The sequence below is a fragment of the Mchenga conophoros genome, linkage group LG1 (genome assembly GCF_057382185.1).
Source record: "Mchenga conophoros isolate Kocher_MC1m ecotype Shallow Benthic linkage group LG1, M_conophoros_male_GT1.1, whole genome shotgun sequence".
Classification (NCBI taxonomy): domain Eukaryota; kingdom Metazoa; phylum Chordata; class Actinopteri; order Cichliformes; family Cichlidae; genus Mchenga; species Mchenga conophoros.
Window position 1 is genome coordinate 16,022,953 of NC_140526.1, and position 20,833 is coordinate 16,043,785.

General features: G+C 40.1%; 1 protein-coding gene across 1 annotated transcript; it reads left to right on the plus strand.

Annotated features, from left to right (window-relative positions):
* The first annotated feature begins 2,394 nt into the window (after positions 1–2,394).
* abcb10 (ATP-binding cassette, sub-family B (MDR/TAP), member 10) lies at positions 2,395–16,141 on the plus strand. Its single transcript, XM_085267734.1, has 14 exons — positions 2,395–3,356; positions 5,060–5,266; positions 6,059–6,261; positions 8,927–9,061; positions 9,594–9,740; positions 10,350–10,485; positions 10,579–10,674; positions 12,002–12,211; positions 12,302–12,381; positions 12,521–12,701; positions 13,220–13,263; positions 13,420–13,454; positions 13,611–13,669; positions 13,770–16,141. Exons 1-14 carry the CDS (start codon positions 2,921–2,923, stop codon positions 13,961–13,963), a joined length of 2,163 nt encoding a protein of 720 aa, XP_085123860.1. The 5' UTR covers positions 2,395–2,920; the 3' UTR covers positions 13,964–16,141.
* Positions 16,142–20,833: the final 4,692 nt, after the last annotated feature.

Consider the following 20,833-nt stretch of genomic DNA (forward strand, 5'->3'; position numbering starts at 1 on the left):
ATATTATAGTATTGTCAGATTATTATGATATATATATATACATATACATATAAATAAAGTACAAAGTATAAAGTACAAAGTTGTTATGAAGTCTGTCACCCTTTTTTTCTTTTTTCCCTTTATTTATTTATCCTATATTTATCTTCTTATTTCATTGTACTGTATATTGTTACTCTTATTTGCCTTGTATGTCTACTGTACAAACTGAACTGGAATGACTGACTGTTCGCTTTATAATTTCAATAAAGTTGGGAGAAAAAAAACCTCTTCGGCTGCTCCCTTCTGGCAAAATTCTCCACACCCACCGCCGCGCTATGAATTGTGGGATATATGGGACCACGAAGCGTGCACCGGACCACGCTTGATATTTGGGGAAATCGACGGCACATTTTGAGTATGCATTTGAAGTACACTCCGAATTGGGACAGCCGTCGTCGCGTGGCGGTGACGTAACCGCACTTAAAATGCGTACTTCAAGCGTGCAGACCCTGAATTGGGACACAGCCAGTGACTACAGAGACCTGGGCGCCAACCACATGGTCTACCTGTACACTCGCCCCTCAAAGACAGTTTTAATGTCTCTATATTTTCAGGCAACACATATGTTTGTGTGAACTAAACATAATATCAATATGCATACAACTTTAATTGTTTTGGGTCCTTTCACTTTTAAGTCAAGGAAAAAGCAATTGCAAATAAAGACAACATAGAAATGCTGGCTAATTAATTTGTTGAGATACAAGAGAAACTAAAACTAAACTAAGGGGAAACTAAATGAGAGAGAGAAAGAACTAAAATAAATGAGACTGAACTGTTAAATGAGTAAATTTTGGAGATGAGCATAGTTTAAATGTGTAAAGCAGCACTCAAAGGCACAAAATAACTTCCTGTGGGAAAATCCAAGTATGCTCTGCCATGCTAATGTAGCTGAGAATTAAAGCTTAGGGAAGTAAAGAAACAGTAAGCAGCACTGTTTTGCTGTGAAAAAAAAATCAATTTTTTGGCTGTAGCTCAGGTGGCAGAGCAGGTCAGCCACTAATCAGAAGGTCGGTGGTTCGATCCCAGGCTGCATCCTGGCTGCATGCCAAATATCCTTGGGCAAGATACTAACCCCGTGTTTGCCTACTGGTGGTGGTCAGAGGGCCCGGTGGCGCCTGTGTCCGGCAGCCTCGCCTCTGTCAGTGCGCCCCAGGGCAGCTGTGGCTACAATGTAGCTTGCTATCACCAGTGTGTGAATGTGTGTGTGAATGGGTGAATGACTGAATGTAGTGTAAAGCGCTTTGGGGTCCTATGGACTAGAAAAGCGCTATAAAAATGCAGGCCATTTTACCATTTACCATTAAAAAGATGAGCATAAATCAAGGACTTGGCTGGAATAGCTCAGGGTAATTTAATCAACCCACTGCTCGTTCTAATCATGACTAATGATATATTTAATCAGGTATCAGGGGACATAGATAAATCAGTTTTCACTGACAACACAGCCACCTGGAAGAGAGGAAGGGAGCCTGCAGCAGGTTTCAAATAAATTACAGGAAATAGGCAGATACAGATGTGGGCAGCTATGTGGTGATTCCTTTTTTCTCTGGAGAAAATGAAAATGATGCAATTAACCAGAAAGCACACGAGAGAGGACTGTTTTACCCATACAAAGCAGATATGACAGCAATAATCATGTTACTATGGTGAACAATCTCACAGAAAGAAAAGTTTTGTTTTACATAATCTCAGTTCTGACAGTCAGTCAGATTTACTATACAAAGCACCCCCCACTATATTATTGCCTAGAAGAGAAGGGGAGGGAAATTAATTTGTACTGGAAAATGTGGGTACGAGAGGAAATGGACGAGGTGGAGGTGTCACTAGGTAAACTGGCATATTTCAGCAAATACTATGCTAAACTGCCTACTGCAGCAGTTTGGATTCATAGTAGAATAGTACAGGTGCTGCAGTGCCCTGCCTTCAGTCCAGACTTTTCACCAACTGAAAACATTTGGAGCATCATGAAATGAAGAATACAGCAAAAAAGGACTTTTAAGCAGGTAGCAACCTCTATCAGACAAGAATAGGACAGTATTCTGCTCCCAGAAGTCCAGCAGTGGGTCTCCTGTTACCAGATGTTTACAGATGGTTGTTAAAAGAAGAGGGGATGCTACACAGTGATAAACACGGTTCTATCCCAGATTATTGAAACCTGTTGCTGCCTTCAAAATTAAAACGAACTCTTATTTTTGACAAGATGAAACATATTCACAGAATAGTAAAATGTCTCTTTAAAAAAAAAAGTTTTATACATCTTCTATGTTCTATAAAGGGTGAATTTATGAGATGAGATTTATGAGCCACCATGTGCGAGTGATCTGGGATTGTTTGGTTATGTCTGGGAAAGTTTATATCGTCAGCCATTGAAGTCGGCGTTGAGTTGGAAGAGGTATCTTGTGTACGCGAGACAAATCAGGGTCACCGTTCCTGTTTATATCTTTTACCCTCTTCGTTAAAGTAGGTCTATCCTTTCCAGCGGACTTTCTGTTGGTCAGTATTTGGCAGCTGGTGTTTTCACTTCACCCGCCTGCCAAACGGACTTTTAGCGGCAGATGAGAGCGACAGGCGGGGTGTTGGTAGCTGTTCGGTGATAAGAGATAAAGTGGGTAAAAGGTGGCTGTCAGGAACAGATAAAATTGACAGCAACGGTCTAAAAGCGACAATGTAGCGGTTACAAGCTGTACGGGAGGACACGGTGTGTTGGCAGACCGGCTGGATGTCCAAAAATGTTTCTCCTGGTGGACTTACTGAACCAGAAACACATCGACACCCTCAAAGACTGAGTCCGGAGAAAGCAATACAAAGAGATTTATTTATATTTTTTGACGAAATCATCAAGTATCATATATTATCTGGTAAATAGCTGTGAAATAGGACGATGTGTCTTTTAATACGCGTGCCAGGCTGCACACACAAAGTGCATCTATCCAGGTTGAAGCTAATGCATTCTAGGTTGTTATGGCTGGAGCATCGTCCGACCTTCTCAGCTGCCCTCCGGAGGACGAGGCAGTCATCCGGGCTCAAATCCTCACTCCATCCGACCCTGGCATTCCCTGTGTGGGCTCCCAGGCCCTACATTACGGTCCTACCGCGCAGCCCCCTCACGGGTGTCCCTGTGCTCTGCGCACACAGCCGGACTCTCGCTCGCACACCTGTTGCCTTTGCTAGCTCTTCAGCGGCCTCTACACCCTCACCTGCCGGATCAGTGAAGACCCAGGCGGACACAGAAAGAAGCCAGGCCCCCACCACGGTCCCCCTGGAGGATGTTAAAAGGATTTTGAGACTGGCTCACCCGGAGAGAGGAAGACTGGCAGGTAAACTTTATGTGACCTTTTACCTTAAGGTGTAGCCATTAACAAAAACCATCAACAACATAACTGGATCATTAACTTTAGGTGTTTCACTGACAGAGTAAAAAGCATTTCTTATTTTTAAAGTGCTTTAACCTTAATAAAAACAAGGTGTCACTTTTATTGTAATTTTAGAAAACTGTGTCTGATACTCCCTTTTGTGGGAAATATACGTTGATTTTGCATTTTATAATTTAAATATCACTGACTCGCAAAATGTGGACTGCTGTAGGTGATTTACAATCATTAAAAAAAATGTAAATTTATTTTTAAACTTGACATGACGTGAATGTATTTTTAAACTTAAAAAAGCAGTGCTAGGGATTTAAAAGGAAAAAAGAAAGAAATAATAGTAGGCTTGAACAGTAGGAAAGACTTCAAATAAAACAGGTGCCCAAAGTAAATGTGTTACTGTGGAATCAGTTCGTTTGTTTTTTTTTTTAGTTATGTTGAGTGCCAAACACATTATATGCATGACAAACCCCACACTCTAGTCTGTGAGCTGTGATGCTACTCTGTGACATGTGCTGCAGAGTCCTAAAGCGTTGTAAACAATTATTTTGGTGCCCGGCTGATAGTGTCTCTATCTGCTGACACACTTTATCAGTTACCTTTAGGATATTTACAGCATTATGAAAGTTGATCCTTTCCTTCTTTTTTCCCGATGCCCACAAAAAACGTGTTAGCCTTCTGCTCAGTTTAAATTTCAGTTTTGTTCACAAAATGGGCAGCAATGTCAGAAAATGGACAGATGTCTATTAACCAAGGCAATATAGACTTGCTGTCCTAACCATACACAGCTCATTCACACTTATGTGCATAGCTGACACCATTAGGTCCATTTTAAGCCTGGAAAACCCCTGCTTATGTTGTGTAAATAGCTGTGGATTATTATTATTATTATTATTATTATTATTATTATTATTATTATTATTGGTCTGAAAACCTTCAAGCTCCCCTGGAGGTTTTTGCGTGTCGGGTTAAGTTTCAGAGCTGATGGTGTTCTGGCACACTTCATTTCTTCTGTTCTCTGGATTGATGATGGCACAAATATTACAAAAATAAAATCACAAATCTATTTCTGCTTGCCAAAGCTGACCTCACACATTAAACAAGAGGTTACTTCCTGTTTCTGTAGAAGTTTATTTGTAGTTTTATAAGGTTTTCGTAAGTCCTCCTGTTTCCCAACCCTCATGTCATGTGCATGCAAGCGTAACAATCAGTTGAAGTAAAACAGTGTCTACACTTTTACCGTGTTTTTTGTAATCAGTGACAACCGGTCACCTCACTGTACTTTACAAAGTGGTCATTGTATTTTCTTTTAGGTTAGGGTTGCATTTCTTTAGGGTTCACAGTTCTTTAGTATCTCTGGCTTACATTAACCTCATCTGATCTCATGTCGAGACTGCAGCTGTACATGTTGAAGTCAAATGGTATTCATTGCCTACTATAAACCTTTCTTGCTCCTCTTTGCTCTGTTTAAAATATCTGTGACATTAGAAAAACCTCCCATAGTAGTTGTGTTGGTATAACTCTTTCAAAGAAGAAGATAAGACTTTGTTTAATAATTTCTAGCCCTGGGTTTTTATTTTTCACACACATTTAAAGTGTCACATTTTTGCTTTGGTTCTGATTTTTCTCTCTTTTTGTTGTTTTATCCACCACAGCTGCTATAGGCTTCCTGACTGTCTCCAGTGCAGTAACGATGTCAGCTCCCTTCTTCCTGGGCAGAGTGATTGACACCATTTACGCCAGTGCATCAGACGCCGAGACGATGACGGCCTCGTTGACGTCGCTGTGTATCATGCTGGCGGGGGTGTTTCTGTGTGGTGGAGCGTGTAATGCCGCCAGAGTCTACCTCATGCAGTCCTCAGGTGAGATTTACTCACCTGACGTAAACGAAGGCACTTAATTGGGTAACTATTAAAAAATTAAAAACACTGGACAGCTGAGACTACAGTTAAATTTGAGCTCTCTCCTCATGGTCTGTGCTTTAATCTTCATAGTTCAGGGAAATAATCCAAACAACCATTTAAGGAATTATTTATTTAAGAGATTGTTTGCAAAGAGTTGGATCTAAAGGTCAGTCTTACAGTGTGACCTGAAGGCTTTGATGTGATTGTGTTACCACAGAGAGCCTCGTGTCTTGCCCTGTTTATTTATTCAAAAACATAAATGTCACAACTACAAAGAGGTGGTTTTATGGAAAACTTAGAAGCTGTAGTTACTTTTGCCAGCCATTATCCCAGCACAGAGACTTCCTGGAGTCTCTGCTTCTTTTTCTTTCTCAGCCAAGAGTAACATTAGAGTGTTGGGGGGTGGGATGAAGAGCAGGACGTCCCAACCTCCTGTCTGGCTGAGGCTGTGTGGCTTCTTTTCATACTTGGAAATCTAAATTGGCTGTAGATGTGAGCATGTGTGTTACAGGATTTACCCAACCTCTCAATGGATGGATGGACATGAATGAGGGAATCTCCCAAAATGTTATTCTATCTCTTTAGTTAATTAATAACACCTGTAAACATTGAATTTACAATTGGCCAAATACTTACCCGAACATAATCAAGTGTGAACCAGACGTTTTTCTGGCATGGCCAAGTGCATGTAATTTTGCACAGCAGCAGTTGCTTTCTCCCTCTCTGATCACGTTTCCCATCTCTCTGCAGGGCAACAGATTGTTCGTAATCTCCGTGCCTCCGTCTTCTCCTCCATTCTCAGACAGGAAGTGGCATTCTTTGACAAGAATAGGACTGGCGAGCTTATAAACCGTCTCTCTGCTGACACGGCCGTGGTGGGCCGCTCAATCACAGACAACTTGTCAGATGGGCTGAGAGCCGTTGCCCAGGCAGCTGCTGGTGTCAGCATGATGGTGAGTACATCCCCTCCGAGTGTGTTGCTCTTGTCCCTCAGGTCATATCTGAACCCTCTATTATTGTTTTTTGTTTGTTTGTTTGTTTTAATTCTTTATTTGCAGTTGATATTCATAAATGCAAATTCGGAGCCAGTACGATCTCATATCTTCTGTTGGCTTTTACAGAAATATGAAAGTCTCATGTAATCTATTCTGGGAGGGATGGAGTGCACACACAAAGTTATGAAGAATTTTCAGAGCGACTTCGAATTGATGATATAATATATCTATCTACTCATGAATTGTGGGTGCTTTAGGCAGCAACCAATGTCTTTAGTGAGTGCTTTTTTTTTTTTTGCAGGCAGAATATCAAATATGTATTCATTAGAGTGTATCAGAGGAGAGCTGCAAAGGTAGATGAGTGTTAAGTATGTGTTTCAGCCCTTTGTGAGAAGTGAATTAGTGAATGTCTGCGTCATAGGGCCTCATCAGCCGACATTCCCAGAATATATGCCAGTGATTGGTTTCCTGGAACCCACACAGCCACGTTTAGAATCTCCTCCTTCAAAATGTGCTTTCAGTTGTGGTGGGATAAACAAACAAATTAAATATGCCAATTCAAGTTCTTTCACTATCCGAGAATATGTATATTTCCACTGAAATTTAATACATTCAACTAGTTCTCATTGGATATTAAGAAATTGCTCCTTTTTTCCCTGCATTTCTCTTTAATGATTCCATGGTGTGAATATATTTATTTAATTATTTGGTCAAATGCTTTTTTTTTTTTTTTATAAATTTTAGAGCTGTTGCCCTTAGTTGAATCACTTTGGTAAGCATCAAGGAATATTTTCAATATTGGGTCATTAAGATCTAGTCTGTGTCTAATGGTGTGTTCAAATATCTGAAAAAGTCCTGTTTTTCACAGTGACAGACCTTCCTCAAACTTGATCCATTTCATTAGGCTTAACCTCAGCATGTATTTGTAAATTATCCTCTAGTTTATCTTCTCTTCTTAAAATATCCCAGACTTTCAGCTGAACCTTGATCCATGGATCTGTACATTATTTATAAGTCAGGTTTTATATGCCACTAGTGCACGCACCAAATCCAGTGGTATATAAAAAAAAATAATACGTAAAACAGTTGGGCTTACACCAAAGGAAAATCACAATGTGATGTTTTAAAAATAGGTTTTAAGTTGCTCAGTCATAAATATTTTTTGTCATAAAGTGTCAAAAAACAACAGAAAAATGCTAAAGTGTATTTTATATAATATAAAAAATACTGTACGTCTACATGAAGACCAGCTGGGAACCTGGAAAAACCCTGTGAATGAGGGAGGAAGCATAAAAAATTGCTGATTAAATAACTGTGTAATGATTACTATGGACATAAATATTATAAAGTCAATGTCCTGGAGCCACAAAGATAATTATCCTCCTCAGAATGAGCCTTTTGAAAAGGCACACACACAGCGGTGAAGTATTTTGCTCTTATCCGTGTGACTTCTGGAAGCAAAGAATTGTTGGAAATGTCATCTTCAAGCTGAAATGTCACGTAGTTCCTGTTTAAAAAAAAAACCTTCCTTGTATATCTCTCACGCTCTCTCTTACATTAAAGCTCTGTTTTAGTCATTGAGCAGCACTGGAGCAGAGCATGTCTGCTTTTGAAGTGTCTTATTATTATTTTTTCTGTGTCTGATCTGCAGCTTCTCATTCTCTGCTGCGTGCTTGTGGTCACAATGCTATTGTTAGACTATAAAACTGTTGTACAGCAGGTTTACCAAAATAATTATTAGCATGAGGAAATGAGTGTGAGGAGCTGCCACGTCTCTGACAAACAATGCTCATTACTAAAGTCACAAAATGTGTATATGTGAATATAAATCATGTAGAGTTTTGACAGAGAGGTTGCTAAATTGTTGCTTGCTTACTGGCCTTTTAATAAACTGGTTTATCAATAGTTCATTCTACCCATTTTCATACTTTATAAGATTTTCTTCATGGTTTAACCTCTCCCCCTTTACAAGGTGTTTTTACTTCTTGTAAGGAAGTAAATGTATTTCCACTTTTTGTAAATGGTCAAGGAAATGAATGGAAGTAATTACCGTAATCAGCTGTTAAACTGGGTGGATCAGAGTATCACAGATCACAATAGCTCCATTATCTGTCTAAGTCTTGTGATGTGTCACTGTGACCTCACTGATTTAAATGCTTTCACGCTTAACAACAAAAATGCACCCAGATTTCCGCACAGTGGCTTCTACAGTGGATTCAATCAGATCAGAGCGAAACCGGCAACTTTTTAAAATTTTAACACAAGTTTAACTTTTACTATTTGAAGAAGAAAAGATTTTCTTCCTTGTCAAGTGAGCTATAACTGAGGTTTTAATGTTGCTGATTAACTCGATTAAACTTTTCAGTAGTAATACTGAAACAACGCCAAAATAAAATAACACTCTGTCTTCTTGTGGTTGGTGTAGATTGTGTATTGGCCCTTGATGTTTGGTGTGGAGTATTATCGTGACTTAGGATGGTAAATGAGTAAATATATTTTCTTTCATGTTTTGCATCTTTATCAAACTCTTAAAGGTCATCAGCTGTGTTGTTACTGTGAAACCATTTTCTATAAACTTCCTTCACCAGAACTCCTGTTTTCGCTTCTTTCTCTCTTCTTCTAGTTCTACGTCTCGCCCAGTCTTGCGAGCTTTGTGTTGCTGATTGTTCCTCCTATGGCCGGTCTTGCTGTCATCTATGGCAGATACCTTCGCTCAATCTCCAAGCGCACACAGGACGCACTCGCACAAGCCACACAGGTACGCAAACAGACCGACACCGCATCTGGGTTAAACAGCTTGAATTTATATTACTAGGATTATTGTTATGATCCAGTGTTTTGGCTTTTAAGGGTAGTTACCCAGTGTTTTTGGCCTTTTCAAAAAAGATCCCATGTAAGTCCTACAAATAAAGTTTTCAATTCTTCACAAAATAAATATTATTAAATATAACAATAATTTGATAGGTTAAATAATAAAAAGATACAATAAAAGTAAAAAATAAGTTGAAAATGTATAATAAAGATAAACTACAATATAGAGCCATGTAAATATATGACTATAGTGCATAGCTTAAATAGTTTACTAAGTGTGGTGAATGTAATTCAAAGTGGCTTTGAAGGCAGTCAGTATAACAGAGTGTTGTGCAGTAGATCCTTAGTTTTGTGTACATGTCATATAAGTGCTTTACTTCCTTAGGTAACTTAATTAAATAGGCAGACAGAGTAAATTTTCTTGTTGATAATTTGATTTTCAATCAGTGAAGTCCTAATAAAATCACGTTCGTGTGTAGTTGGCAGAGGAGCGAATCAGCAACATGCGGACAGTCAGAGCTTTCGGTAAGGAGCTGTCAGAAGTCGACAAATACACACAGAAGACTGACCACGTCCTCGGCCTGGCTAAGAAGGAGGCTGTGATGCGGGCTGGTTTCTTTGGAGTGGTGAGTACGTTTGTGTCCTTTCAGTGATGCAAATCAAATACGTTAGCAAATGAGGTGTTGCACTCAAGCTTCTGCTTTTTGCCCCATAGTTTGAGCTTGTCACAATCAAGGAGGTGTTGCACCATAATTGCCGTTTGATTCAGTTCTCCATGCAACGACGGAGAATATTTAAACCAGCCTGTGTGCATTAAAAGTTAAATAAAGCGCAACGCAGCATGTCCAGCGTTATAGCTTTTAAACAGTTACGTAGTCTATAAAACCTGCACGTCTTCTCTTTTCATAGCTTGGATTACTCTCCTTCTTTTATGAACGTGATCATATATAAAGCATTTAATCAACACCATGTGATGCACTGTCAACAATAAACATGCACTGTGTGTTACCTTTTATTGCAGGGCTGATGAGTTTGTTTGTTGTGAGGCACCAGATAAATGTGCAATATTTGTAACAGGCATTAAGACAGAGACTGGTGAGAAAACTCAACATTTAGCTCGTTGTGCTGGTTCCCTAATAGATGATTATCAGTGTAATTGAGGAGCAGTGGTCCCAAATGTTATGTTAATTAGATAACATGTGATCGGTGTGTGTGTGCGTGCGTGTGTATTTCAGACTGGTCTGAGTGGTAACATGATGATCCTGTCGGTGCTCTACAAAGGAGGCCTTCTGATGGCCAGTCAGCACATGACTGTGGGAGAGCTCTCATCCTTCCTCATGTACACCTTTTGGGTGGGCATCAGTATCGCAGGTAAGATGTACATATTCATACATACATACCAGTGTATGTAGCATGTGGATGTGCAGTTGCTGACAGCACGCTGGTTTTGTGTTTTACTTGCAGGTCTGAGTTCGTTCTACTCTGAGCTGATGAAGGGTTTTGGAGCCGGGGCCAGGCTCTGGGAGCTGCTGGACAGAAAGCCTGAGTTTCCTCTAAATGGTCAGTACACACAACATTTTATTATTCTGATTTATACCTGCGCGTGTTATGTTGTACTACTACTCACTCAAAGTGTATTTGTATAATGCCTGAGCACATTTTACCTCTAAAGTCAAGTTCAAGTGAGTCTTGGACCAGGTCCATTATACCAGAGATGCCACATACAGACCATTGAAACTCTCCTTTCTGTCAGTGTAAAGAAGTGCAATTTAACAGTGCCTCTCAGTTTTCCTACATTATAAAGTCAGAGTCAGCACGACTCTTTGTGCTTAAAGTTTTAAGAAATAAATACAAATAAAAGAAAAGGCTCTGGTAGTTCATAGCCCAGACTGTGCTGTAATTATAAATCATAAAGAAAATATCTTTTTTTTTTTTTTTTTTAATTTTTTATCCTCATTGTGGACCCAATGTTGATAGTGGAAAAACAGGAACTTAATTGTTTATATTGTTTATCTATTGCTTAATTACATTGGTTCCCTATGAGTGGCCATGGGGAGGTCTTACCGTGTGTGCGTGGAAAGAGAGGAGTTGAGATGGTTAATGAAGTGCAGGCCAGCAGGAGAGCGGGGAGGAGGGACGATCAATTTAATGGGTCTCTGGTTTGTTTGGGGAGCTGAGCAATAACTGCTCTGAAACCTGAGTACGTGATCTTAGCCTGGCCACAGAACTCTCGAGTGGTTTTGTTTGTGGCGGCAATTTAATCTAACATCGAACTGATCCGACTACCAGGTCTGCTCCTCAAGTTTGAGCTAAACGGCTCCTGTTGTCAGGTGTGCTTTAAAATCTGGGGCAAACTGGAGCAAACAAATTGTAGCAACCTGCCTAGTTGTGCTAATGTTTCTCTCACTGTTGTCTGAACTGAAAACACAGGCCCCTAATTTATTTACAGGCCACAACTGAGCTTCAAGTACAGTAAAACTTCTCAGATGGAGAAGCGTCAGAAATGCAAATCCTGACACGTTTAGCATTTTGCTTTCATTTTTCCTTAATGAAATAAATAACCTAAAGCAAGTTTTCAGACTCTTTTCAAACCAGAACAAACTGTAGGTCAGAAACACAAAAGGTGGTACAGATGCTTTTATAAGCAAAGTATGACGTTGTTGCATAGAAGTGCGTTTACGCTGTATATTAATTTTCAGAGGTTTTATTGATAGTTTCAAGTTGCTACTATAAAACACAAGTTGATTTAACATTTCGAACATCTCTCCTAGAAACATTCATCTCACATTTACGTGTTTAAATGTACGATTTCTGTTTAAAATCAATCTCGAGTCGAGTTTTAAGCTTTGTCTGGTTTAATACAATAAAATCCTCTGCTCCTCCACAGAAGGTAAAATCCTCCCAGCGGACCAGCTGAAAGGCCAGCTCAAGTTCTGTGATGTCTCTTTTGCCTACCCGACACGTAAAGAAGCCCCCATTTTCCAGAATCTGAATCTCTTGGTCCCGGCCGGTAGCATCATGGCTGTGGTGGGGGCGAGTGGATCTGGGAAATCATCCATGGTTTCACTTCTTCTCAGGCTGTACGACCCCGATGCTGGTGAGAACGAGCTCGTTCTGTCCTCTCCGCCGTGACTGTAACACTTGAAGCTACTGATAAAGTGGATTTGACATGAATGTTTTTGTTCAGGTGTGATCACCATCGACGGTCATGACATCAGGGATTTAAATCCTTACTGGCTCAGAAGTCACATTGGAACTGTTAGCCAGGTAATACTTTAATGGTTAACTTGTTTTATACAGCAGATGTAACGCACACCACACAAGTTAAATACGGCAAAAGCAATGCATAATGTATTACAATACATGACCTCTCACCCCTGCTGCACTTTTCGCCTCCCTCTTGCAGGAGCCGGTGCTCTTTTCCTGCTCTATCAGAGAGAATATCGCTTATGGAGCGACGGATCCAGATGCTGTAACCACAGAGGACGTCTACAGAGCAGCCAAAGTAGCCAACGCCTATGACTTCATCCAGACGTTTCCTAAAGGCTTTGACACTGTGGTGGGGGAGAAAGGAGTGCTGCTGTCAGGTGAGGAACCAAATCAACTATTTATGAGCCGACACTACAGAAAGTTTTATTTGTGAGACTTAAATGGGAACTATTTTTTCATCTGTCCAATTCCTTAGACATTTATTTGTGCTTTCACTGTAGTGCCTTAGACTGCTCTAAATGCTCCCAGTATAAGATAAATTTAAAAAATATATATTTAGTGCCATGAATTAAATATTTAAGAGTAAAAATATGGAGCTGAACATGAACACAATAGACCTCATTTAATTTGTTTTAATTACTGAGGAAGCATGTTCAAAATTCTCATCATGAATGGATGGATTTAAACTCCAAAATCATTTTATGTTTTAATATTTGATACTACCTGTTCAGAAGCTCTATCTTTAGACTTTAAACTCCTTAAATGGGCGCAGGTTTCTTTTTTGAAAGCTCGCGCTATCAGAGCATCATTTCATTATTTCTTTCTGGGGTTTTTAGCTGCTGTTGACTAACTTGACTCTGACTGTGCACATAATTACCTTGTGTCTGTTTGTCAGGTGGTCAGAAGCAGAGGATAGCCATAGCCAGAGCTCTACTCAAGGTAAATAGACCGTAATTGTTTTACGCATCTAGAATCATTGCATTCACCGAAGAACTTGAGTAGATTTATTTTGACTAGAATCTTCTACTCTTTTTCCAGATTTCCTTTTTGTGTGAAATGGTGTCTTTTAATCATATTTGTGGTTTCTTTCCACAGAATCCAAAGATCCTGCTTTTAGATGAGGCTACCAGGTGAGAGACGGGGAATGAATTATAACTTATCATACTTTGTTGATTTGTTTGTCATTGTTTGCTCATCTGAACATGAATACGGATTGTAAGTAACCTGTGATAGAAACTTAGTTTAAAGGTGGATATTAATTTATTTTAATCTTCATTTTTCTGTAGTGCGCTGGATGCTGAGAATGAGTTTCTTGTCCAGGAGGCTTTGGAGCGTCTGATGGAAGGTACACTTTACCCGCTTTGCTTTCCCTGCCTTTCCTGTTGCGTCACACATACGTAACCACACTTATATTTTATTTCGTGCTGTTGTCGTCCTTTTAACAGGGAGGACAGTCGTGATCATCGCTCACCGTCTCTCTACGATTAAGAACGCGGACGCTGTTGCTGTGCTGGACCAGCGGCGCATAGCTGAGTGTGGCCAGCCTACTGAGCTGCTAGGAAACAGGCAAGGACTATTCAGGAAGCTGATGGAGAAACAGGCGTTTCTACAGGAAGAGCAGCAGCGAGCACTTATCTGATAGGACAGGGAGCACGGATGCGTGAATGATAGAGAAATCAGGAGGTGAGGTCACTGTCTGTGATAACCTTTGAACTCCAGTTGAAGGGAAGCCACTGGAAAAAATCAAATTTTATTTAAGGCTGAAGCTTTTCTTTCTGTCTCGTTGCTGAAAAGACTGCCGTACATAGCATCACATGTGGATCACTCAGTACTTTTTGAAAATATCTCATCTTATGCTGAAGAAGGTGAGATTAAGAGAAAGGACTTATAACTACAGTTTTAGGGGAAAAGCTCAAATCCTGTTTTCTATCATTCAGACGTTCAGGAGGAATTTTGAAGAATTTAAATGTGACACTGTGTCTGCATCTGGATTTCTTTTTTTTCTTTTTTTTTTGGTCAAGTTACCAAAACAGTCCAGATTGATTTTTACAACTCTGCTAAATGTATATTTGTTTTTGTCTCTCTACAGCTGATTTTTTTTTTCTATAAAGACTTGAAGCCTTTTACTGTCATATTAGAGTCTAAAGAACTAATGAAACAAATGAGCAGCTATATATATATATATTTATATATATGTATGTGGTGTTTACACCCTTGTAAAACAGGACTGAACACTATTTTAATACATTTTGATTAATGTAAGCACATTTGTCAGTTTTAGTCTAAACCAGTTACACTCGTGTAACTGTTTGTGTTCAGGATTTAACTGACAGCCTTGAAACTGTTGAACTCTACTGTCTTTGTTTGTCAAATGTAATACAAATGAGTTCAGATGCAGGGTAAAGCTGACTGAGGCTGCTGAGCAGACACTTTTATGTTTGGAGATCTGCTGCTCTCAAGGAGGAAGGACACTGGAGTCAAGTCAATAGCGTCTGTGCAGGTCTGCGTATCATCAAAACGTCTATTTCACTGTCAGAAATCCACATTTTCATCATCTTATATTGTTTTCAGAAAGCTATGCAGCGCAGATGAGAGTTTAACCTTTTAATTTGGAAAAGCCGAAAACGGCATTGCACCTTTAGACATGTGAGTGTACATGTGAGCACAGATGACGCTGCTTAAAACTGCCTATGTGGCACAATCGTCTCCTCTGTGCACAGCCGGGTGTTTACTGGATGTGCACTTGGCTGGCTTTAAGTTCTCTATAGACATGTAACCATCTACATGTAGCTACAGTGCTGAAGCTTATAAGACACAGACTCAGAAGCGATGACACTCCTGCATAAATATTAGGTTCATAAATGCCCTCTTCACGTCTCACTGAGATTCTGTTTGAGAGGATATTCCTTCATTTTTAACCCAGACATGTAAATGTCCTGAGGCCAAATTCCCTGCTTCTCTATCAGAAACGGCTCCTTTTGATTTGTCGCTGTAGAGCCCAGTTAACCTTTGTAACGAGTAGCTGGGAACATTACTGATGACAAGTCTGCATTAGTTACTAAACTCCTTTTATATTTCAGTGAGTGAGAAAAAACAAGCAACATGAAGGACTCGTATAATTTATCACGTATCATTAATATAGATGTTATAGTGCTGTCTTACACATATTTGCTGTTTGTTACATTTGGACACTCTGGTCCATTTTGAACTAATTAATCGTTGGAAACTGTCTATGACAACTGGCTAAAATATCAATTTAGCTCACAGTTTGTAGGCAGTGATGTGAGGTGGCTCATAAGTGACACTAATGCAGATGTAGTTTTAGGGGAAATGAATCCGGCATTGATCTGCAGTGACTTATCACTTTTAGAGTTATTTATTTATTCATTGCAGCGTGTAGCCTGTGTTTCAGGTGGATTTTATCTGTGTGTTCTTTATGTTAAGTATATTGAACACAAGGTGGTTTATTGTGGACCCGTTTCTTCTTTATCATTTTTTTTTTTCACTTTAGAAGGAAAAACAATTTTACTCAAATCACATTAGAGTTTCACATCATTGCGACATGTTAGTCCACATTTTAGAGCTAAGTTTACTTGAAAAGTTGCCTTGAATGTCTTTTTGCTAAACTGGAGAAGCTGGAGAGTAAATTCACTCCACACTAAAGTAAATGCTGAACGTCCAGCTGACAGCAGGTCAATGTGCTCACACAACTCACAGCTGCAAGTTTCTTTTTCTTTTTCTAACTTGTAAATAGTGACATATAAATATGACACGGTGGGTTTATTATGATACTTCTATGTAAAGATAAATAAAGTAAAATACTAATAAATTGCTGTGTGTGTGTGTGTGTGTGTGTGAGTTATGTGAATTTTTTGTAAGTGGTTTGTTATCATACACAGCTACTAGTCCCCATAGAATCAAATTACACCAAAAGTCACCCCAGGGTGCTTAATATTGTAAAGTAAAAAAAACATAGAAAACCCTAACAATCAGATGAACCCCTATGAGCAAGTACTTGGTAACAGTAGGAAGGAAAAACGTCCTCGTAACAGAAAGAAACCTCCTGTAGAACCAGGCTTGGGGAGGGGCGGCCGTCTGCCACGACAGGTTTGGGGATCTGGGGAGGGAGATGGAACAAAAAGACACTGTGAAGAGAACCAGAGCTTAGTAACCAATGATTAACAGGCCTTTTATGTTGCGGGTCAAACTGGCCTGTTTTAAAGTTAAAAAAAAATTTTCCCTTCGATTTTTTAAAGTATTTTTTAACCCCCGCATGTTTATATCACATAGATAGTGTTTGGGTCAGTTCGACCTGGCATTCAAAGTGGTTGTTAAAGGGGTCAAAATCTATTTGTTTTATGTGCAGCTGTGAGACACATTTCACCACACGCACAACACTCCCTACATGAGGTTCTATTGACCTCGTGTAAACCGCGTGAATGCAGGTGGCGTTATGACTTCTTCTCCACCCACATTGAGGGGACACTCGCCAGCAAGAGAGCAAAACGTGTAAAGAATCTCTGCAGTGGAGTCCTGACAACATTCCACAGCTACATATGAGACATTCTCCTGTCAGAGTTTTACCGAATGAGCAGCAGAATAAAGGGTCATAGCCCTGAAAGCTCTAAAATTCAACTTTGATCATAGAGGAGGAGGATCTGTCTGCAGATGAAGACCATCGTGAAGTTAATTCTGAATGTGAACCAAATAAAGAAACTGATTTATATTTCTCCAATCATGACAATAACATCAAAATGGTGAAATAGTCATCTTCATCCTCAAATATACATCAGGCAAAACTGCAACATAAAGATGGCCTTTTTGGCTCCCAGAACCAAATCTAAACAAAACCACATGCGTAGCATAGAGGAGAGAAGGGACATATTTTAAACAATCAGCCACGTGGTGACAGGTGTGCTTCCTCTTAAGCCTCGCGTCACACGGGTTGCCCACCTCCAAACCAAACCGAGAGAGTTGAATGAGTTGAATGGTCATCACACTAGTATTTAAACAGTTTACAAAGAAGCTGTTACACTCCCACTCTTCAATTGACTTTCCACTACAGTTCCAGCAGAAACCATGTGATGATGAATCAAGCAGTCCCAGCTGCTCTGCCGTTCTGTCATTATATCACATTTGTTCATCCATATTACATAAGTATCTGGATGATTACATTTTCAGCCTCAATTCAAGGAGTTTAATAAAAGTGTTGCACTAACTTGCAATGTAATATCCACGGGAAATAATTCTGTAGTTATCCACTATAGGTGCCTCTCAGGGCTTTTGGTGTTGCTGACTGAGAAGTGCTTTTATTCTTGAATGTATCCGGTCCGTGATTTGACCACTGTTAAAGTCTCTCTGATTGGTTTATTTTGGTTAATGATGAGCTCCTTCATTTGCACTGACATCACTTCACTTCATATTGAGAGTTCAGGTGAACAGCCTCTATATTGTTAACACTTGGGGGGGGGGGGGGGGGGAATCCAGATGTTTTATCAGCTAAATTTGTCATGAAAAAACTCAGTTGTCCAACTATGTGCAAAACGGCAGTAATTCTCCTCATGTTCATTGACCTAACCGCGTTTCAGTGCGTGCCTGTGCAGTGTTTCAGGCTCTCACTAGGTGGCACTGCTGCTTCATACACTGAGCTACCTTCCTGCTGTGAGGCTCTCACTTCAGGTTTCTGGTTCAGTCCTTCATACCAGACTGAAACCTCATGGTTGTGATATGATTAATGTGTATTCAGCTGCTGGTAGGTTGTGATGACAGTGCTGTGAGCTTTGCTGCAAATAGACCGTTGTCCCATCTGCTGGCACACAGACAGGTCGTGGCATTGAAGGGATGCAGTCGATATATTTATCCTTGTAAAACGTTTGTTACACCTGGGGGGGGGCAGCTTAAAAGTCCATGAAGATGAATCAAGTCTTTAAAATTTGAAATTTGTCAGTTCTGCTTTGTAAATGACAGGTTTTATAGCACATCCACACAAGACTGAACCACACTGAAAACATCTGGAATAAAACAATGATTTGATGAATAGTTTTATTAATTCTTGACCTTAGTGACCAAATAATGCTGTAAAAAAGACTATCTAATTTAAAGTCTAAATATCTGATCTTGGAATATTTCTGACATATTGCTCAAGACTTTGATGTCTTGCTGCTTCCATTAGTTGGCATTCAGCTTAAGACTATAGACTTTGGGTTCTCCCCTGCACCAGACCAGGTCTCCAATTCCAGCTCCATGTGCTGCAGCTCCCCTCACCGATCCCCACGTGACTACACTGAGCTATTTGAGGAACGCCAAGAAAAGAGGTCCTGACCCTTCTTGGCCTTACACAGCAGCATTCAAAGTCTTTATTTGTCACTTGGAAACACCACACAGAGCCTTACATTGCTAAAAAACAAACAAACAGGAATATAACTATATAATATATAATAATAAATATAACTAAATAACCAGAATAATTTACGTTGCGTTTTGAATCTCAGTCATGCCAAAGCACCATATGGAGGAATCTCAGGAGAATTTCTACAGTCACATAAAGCAGAGAAGACTCAATATAATTTTGAGAAATCCACCGAATAGGTAGCCATGCATCAACCTCTGCCTGTCTTTGGCATGTCACACCGCCCATCATCTTCCATAACACTGCCCACATGGTGACATTTTACCATCTTCATGTTATGCTCACCCCGAGCACTGGAGGGTGATTCCATGAGCTGATTGAATCAAAATGAAGAGAAACAAGAGCTGATAAAGGAGCTGATATTTTATGGTTGTGTTCGATTTTTACCTGTCCACTTACAACATCCTCAGTATCCTCAGCCACTCCTCACAGCAGCAAAATGGACAGCAAGTTCATTTAAATCTCCAACATCAAGTCCTGCCTATTCGCTCCTAAAATAAAGAAAGATCTACTGTACATGTCGAGCATGCTGCCACACTTTAAAAGGTAGCACGCTCATGTACAGCAAGAGTATTGGTTCCAGCTACTGAATGCCTGAGCTTGTGCTATTCTTACACGTTCCCTGTCACTCTCGCCCTCTGTGCTCCCATGATAGTCCTGAAACTTTCAGCTGAAGAAAGCCTCACTAGAAAAGTTGCAGGTAGGCAGCCACAGAGACTGAGGGAGCTTTTACAAAGAAAATACCCTTTTCCTTCAGCCTATTCACGTCTAAAAAGTGTCCAAAATGCTCTCTGTCACCAAACTACATCTAATTTTCAAAACACACAAACCCCCCAAAATATTCTACCCTTTCCAAAGTCTCTGTCTCTCTTCAGCTGCCTCGGTCACACATCTTCCGACCAACTGCACTCATCTTTTCTGCCACCTGCTGCACACACCCTTTCATCTCCATCTTCCTCCTCCCTCTATGCTCCAGGCTTGCTCTCTCTAATCTCCTCCCCCTCGGCCCCTCTGACCTCCTCTTGCGCGTCTCCCTCTTGCGCTCCCCAACAACTGCCCGTCCCTTTACATTTTAGGTGTTTCACTGGCCCCCGGATCCAAAATGGTTCACAGCAAGTGCATAAAAGTAGCTCAACCTTGCTCTGCAGCTCCTCCACCCCTTCAGCCCCCCCACACACACGCAAACACATTCCCTAATCCACATTCTCTACTTTCGGCCTGTACCCAAGGAAGCCCTGCTCATTTGCTCTCATCCACCAAGGCATCCAAGATTTTGTCAGCCTACCTCCTCTTTTCCTATTTTCATTGACATATCAGTGAGCACAGGTGCTGCAGAAATGCATTTTAAGTTCAGGAAGGAACCACTGAATTACTGAATGCAATTAAAAATTACCTGATTAAGTCCTCTGTTTACACAGGCAATCAATTCATTACCTCCAACCTCTTGCAGGCCATAGTTAGGAGCTGTAATGACAGTCCAGGTTATGTAAGACTATGTGTTGATATTTCTCTCTTCCCATTGAAACCCAGCTCGATAAGTAAAATATAGAGCAACCCCTTTTTATCAGTCAATATGTCCATTATTGATAAATTACCCATCATGATATATTTCAAAATATTTGCAATTAGATGTGTACAAACAGCCACAGTCAACACAAATAATCTACAAAGAAATCCTTGATCTAAGATCTGAATATTAAAAAAATAAATAAATGAATAATTAGTCATGTTAATGCTGTCCTGCTTTCTGTATGCTGCTTTCAGGTAGGAATTCCAGGAGTTGCCAGACCCATTGTGATTTTTTTTCTGTCTGATTGATCAGTTCACCATAAATATGGTTCTCTTCTCTCCTGCTTTAGATCCATCTCTGTTTTTGTTTTGTTTGTTTTTTTGTTTCTACTCTAATCTAATCCTCTCTCACTCCTCCTATGGAGTTATTATAACCACCTTGGCACCTCCTCTTTCATTCCTTTCGGTGTATCCGTCAGTAATACACACTAACATGCATGTACACACACGCACGCACACACTCTCCATTTGTCACACACGCACCAGCTCCCCTCCTCCATTGGAGTTATAATTAATCCAACTGCTTCACTG

What these genes read in the sequence shown, in the direction of transcription:
- abcb10 (XM_085267734.1), top strand. Translation starts at nt 2,921, where the DNA reads ATGTGTCTTTTAATACGCGTGCCAGGCTGCACACACAAAGTGCATCTA. An exon ending in GAAAGGAGTGCTGCTGTCAG is followed by an intron (nt 12,702 to 13,219) that starts GTGAGGAACCAA and finishes TCTGTTTGTCAG; the next exon opens with GTGGTCAGAAGCAGAGGATA. An exon ending in TTTGGAGCGTCTGATGGAAG is followed by an intron (nt 13,670 to 13,769) that starts GTACACTTTACC and finishes TCCTTTTAACAG; the next exon opens with GGAGGACAGTCGTGATCATC.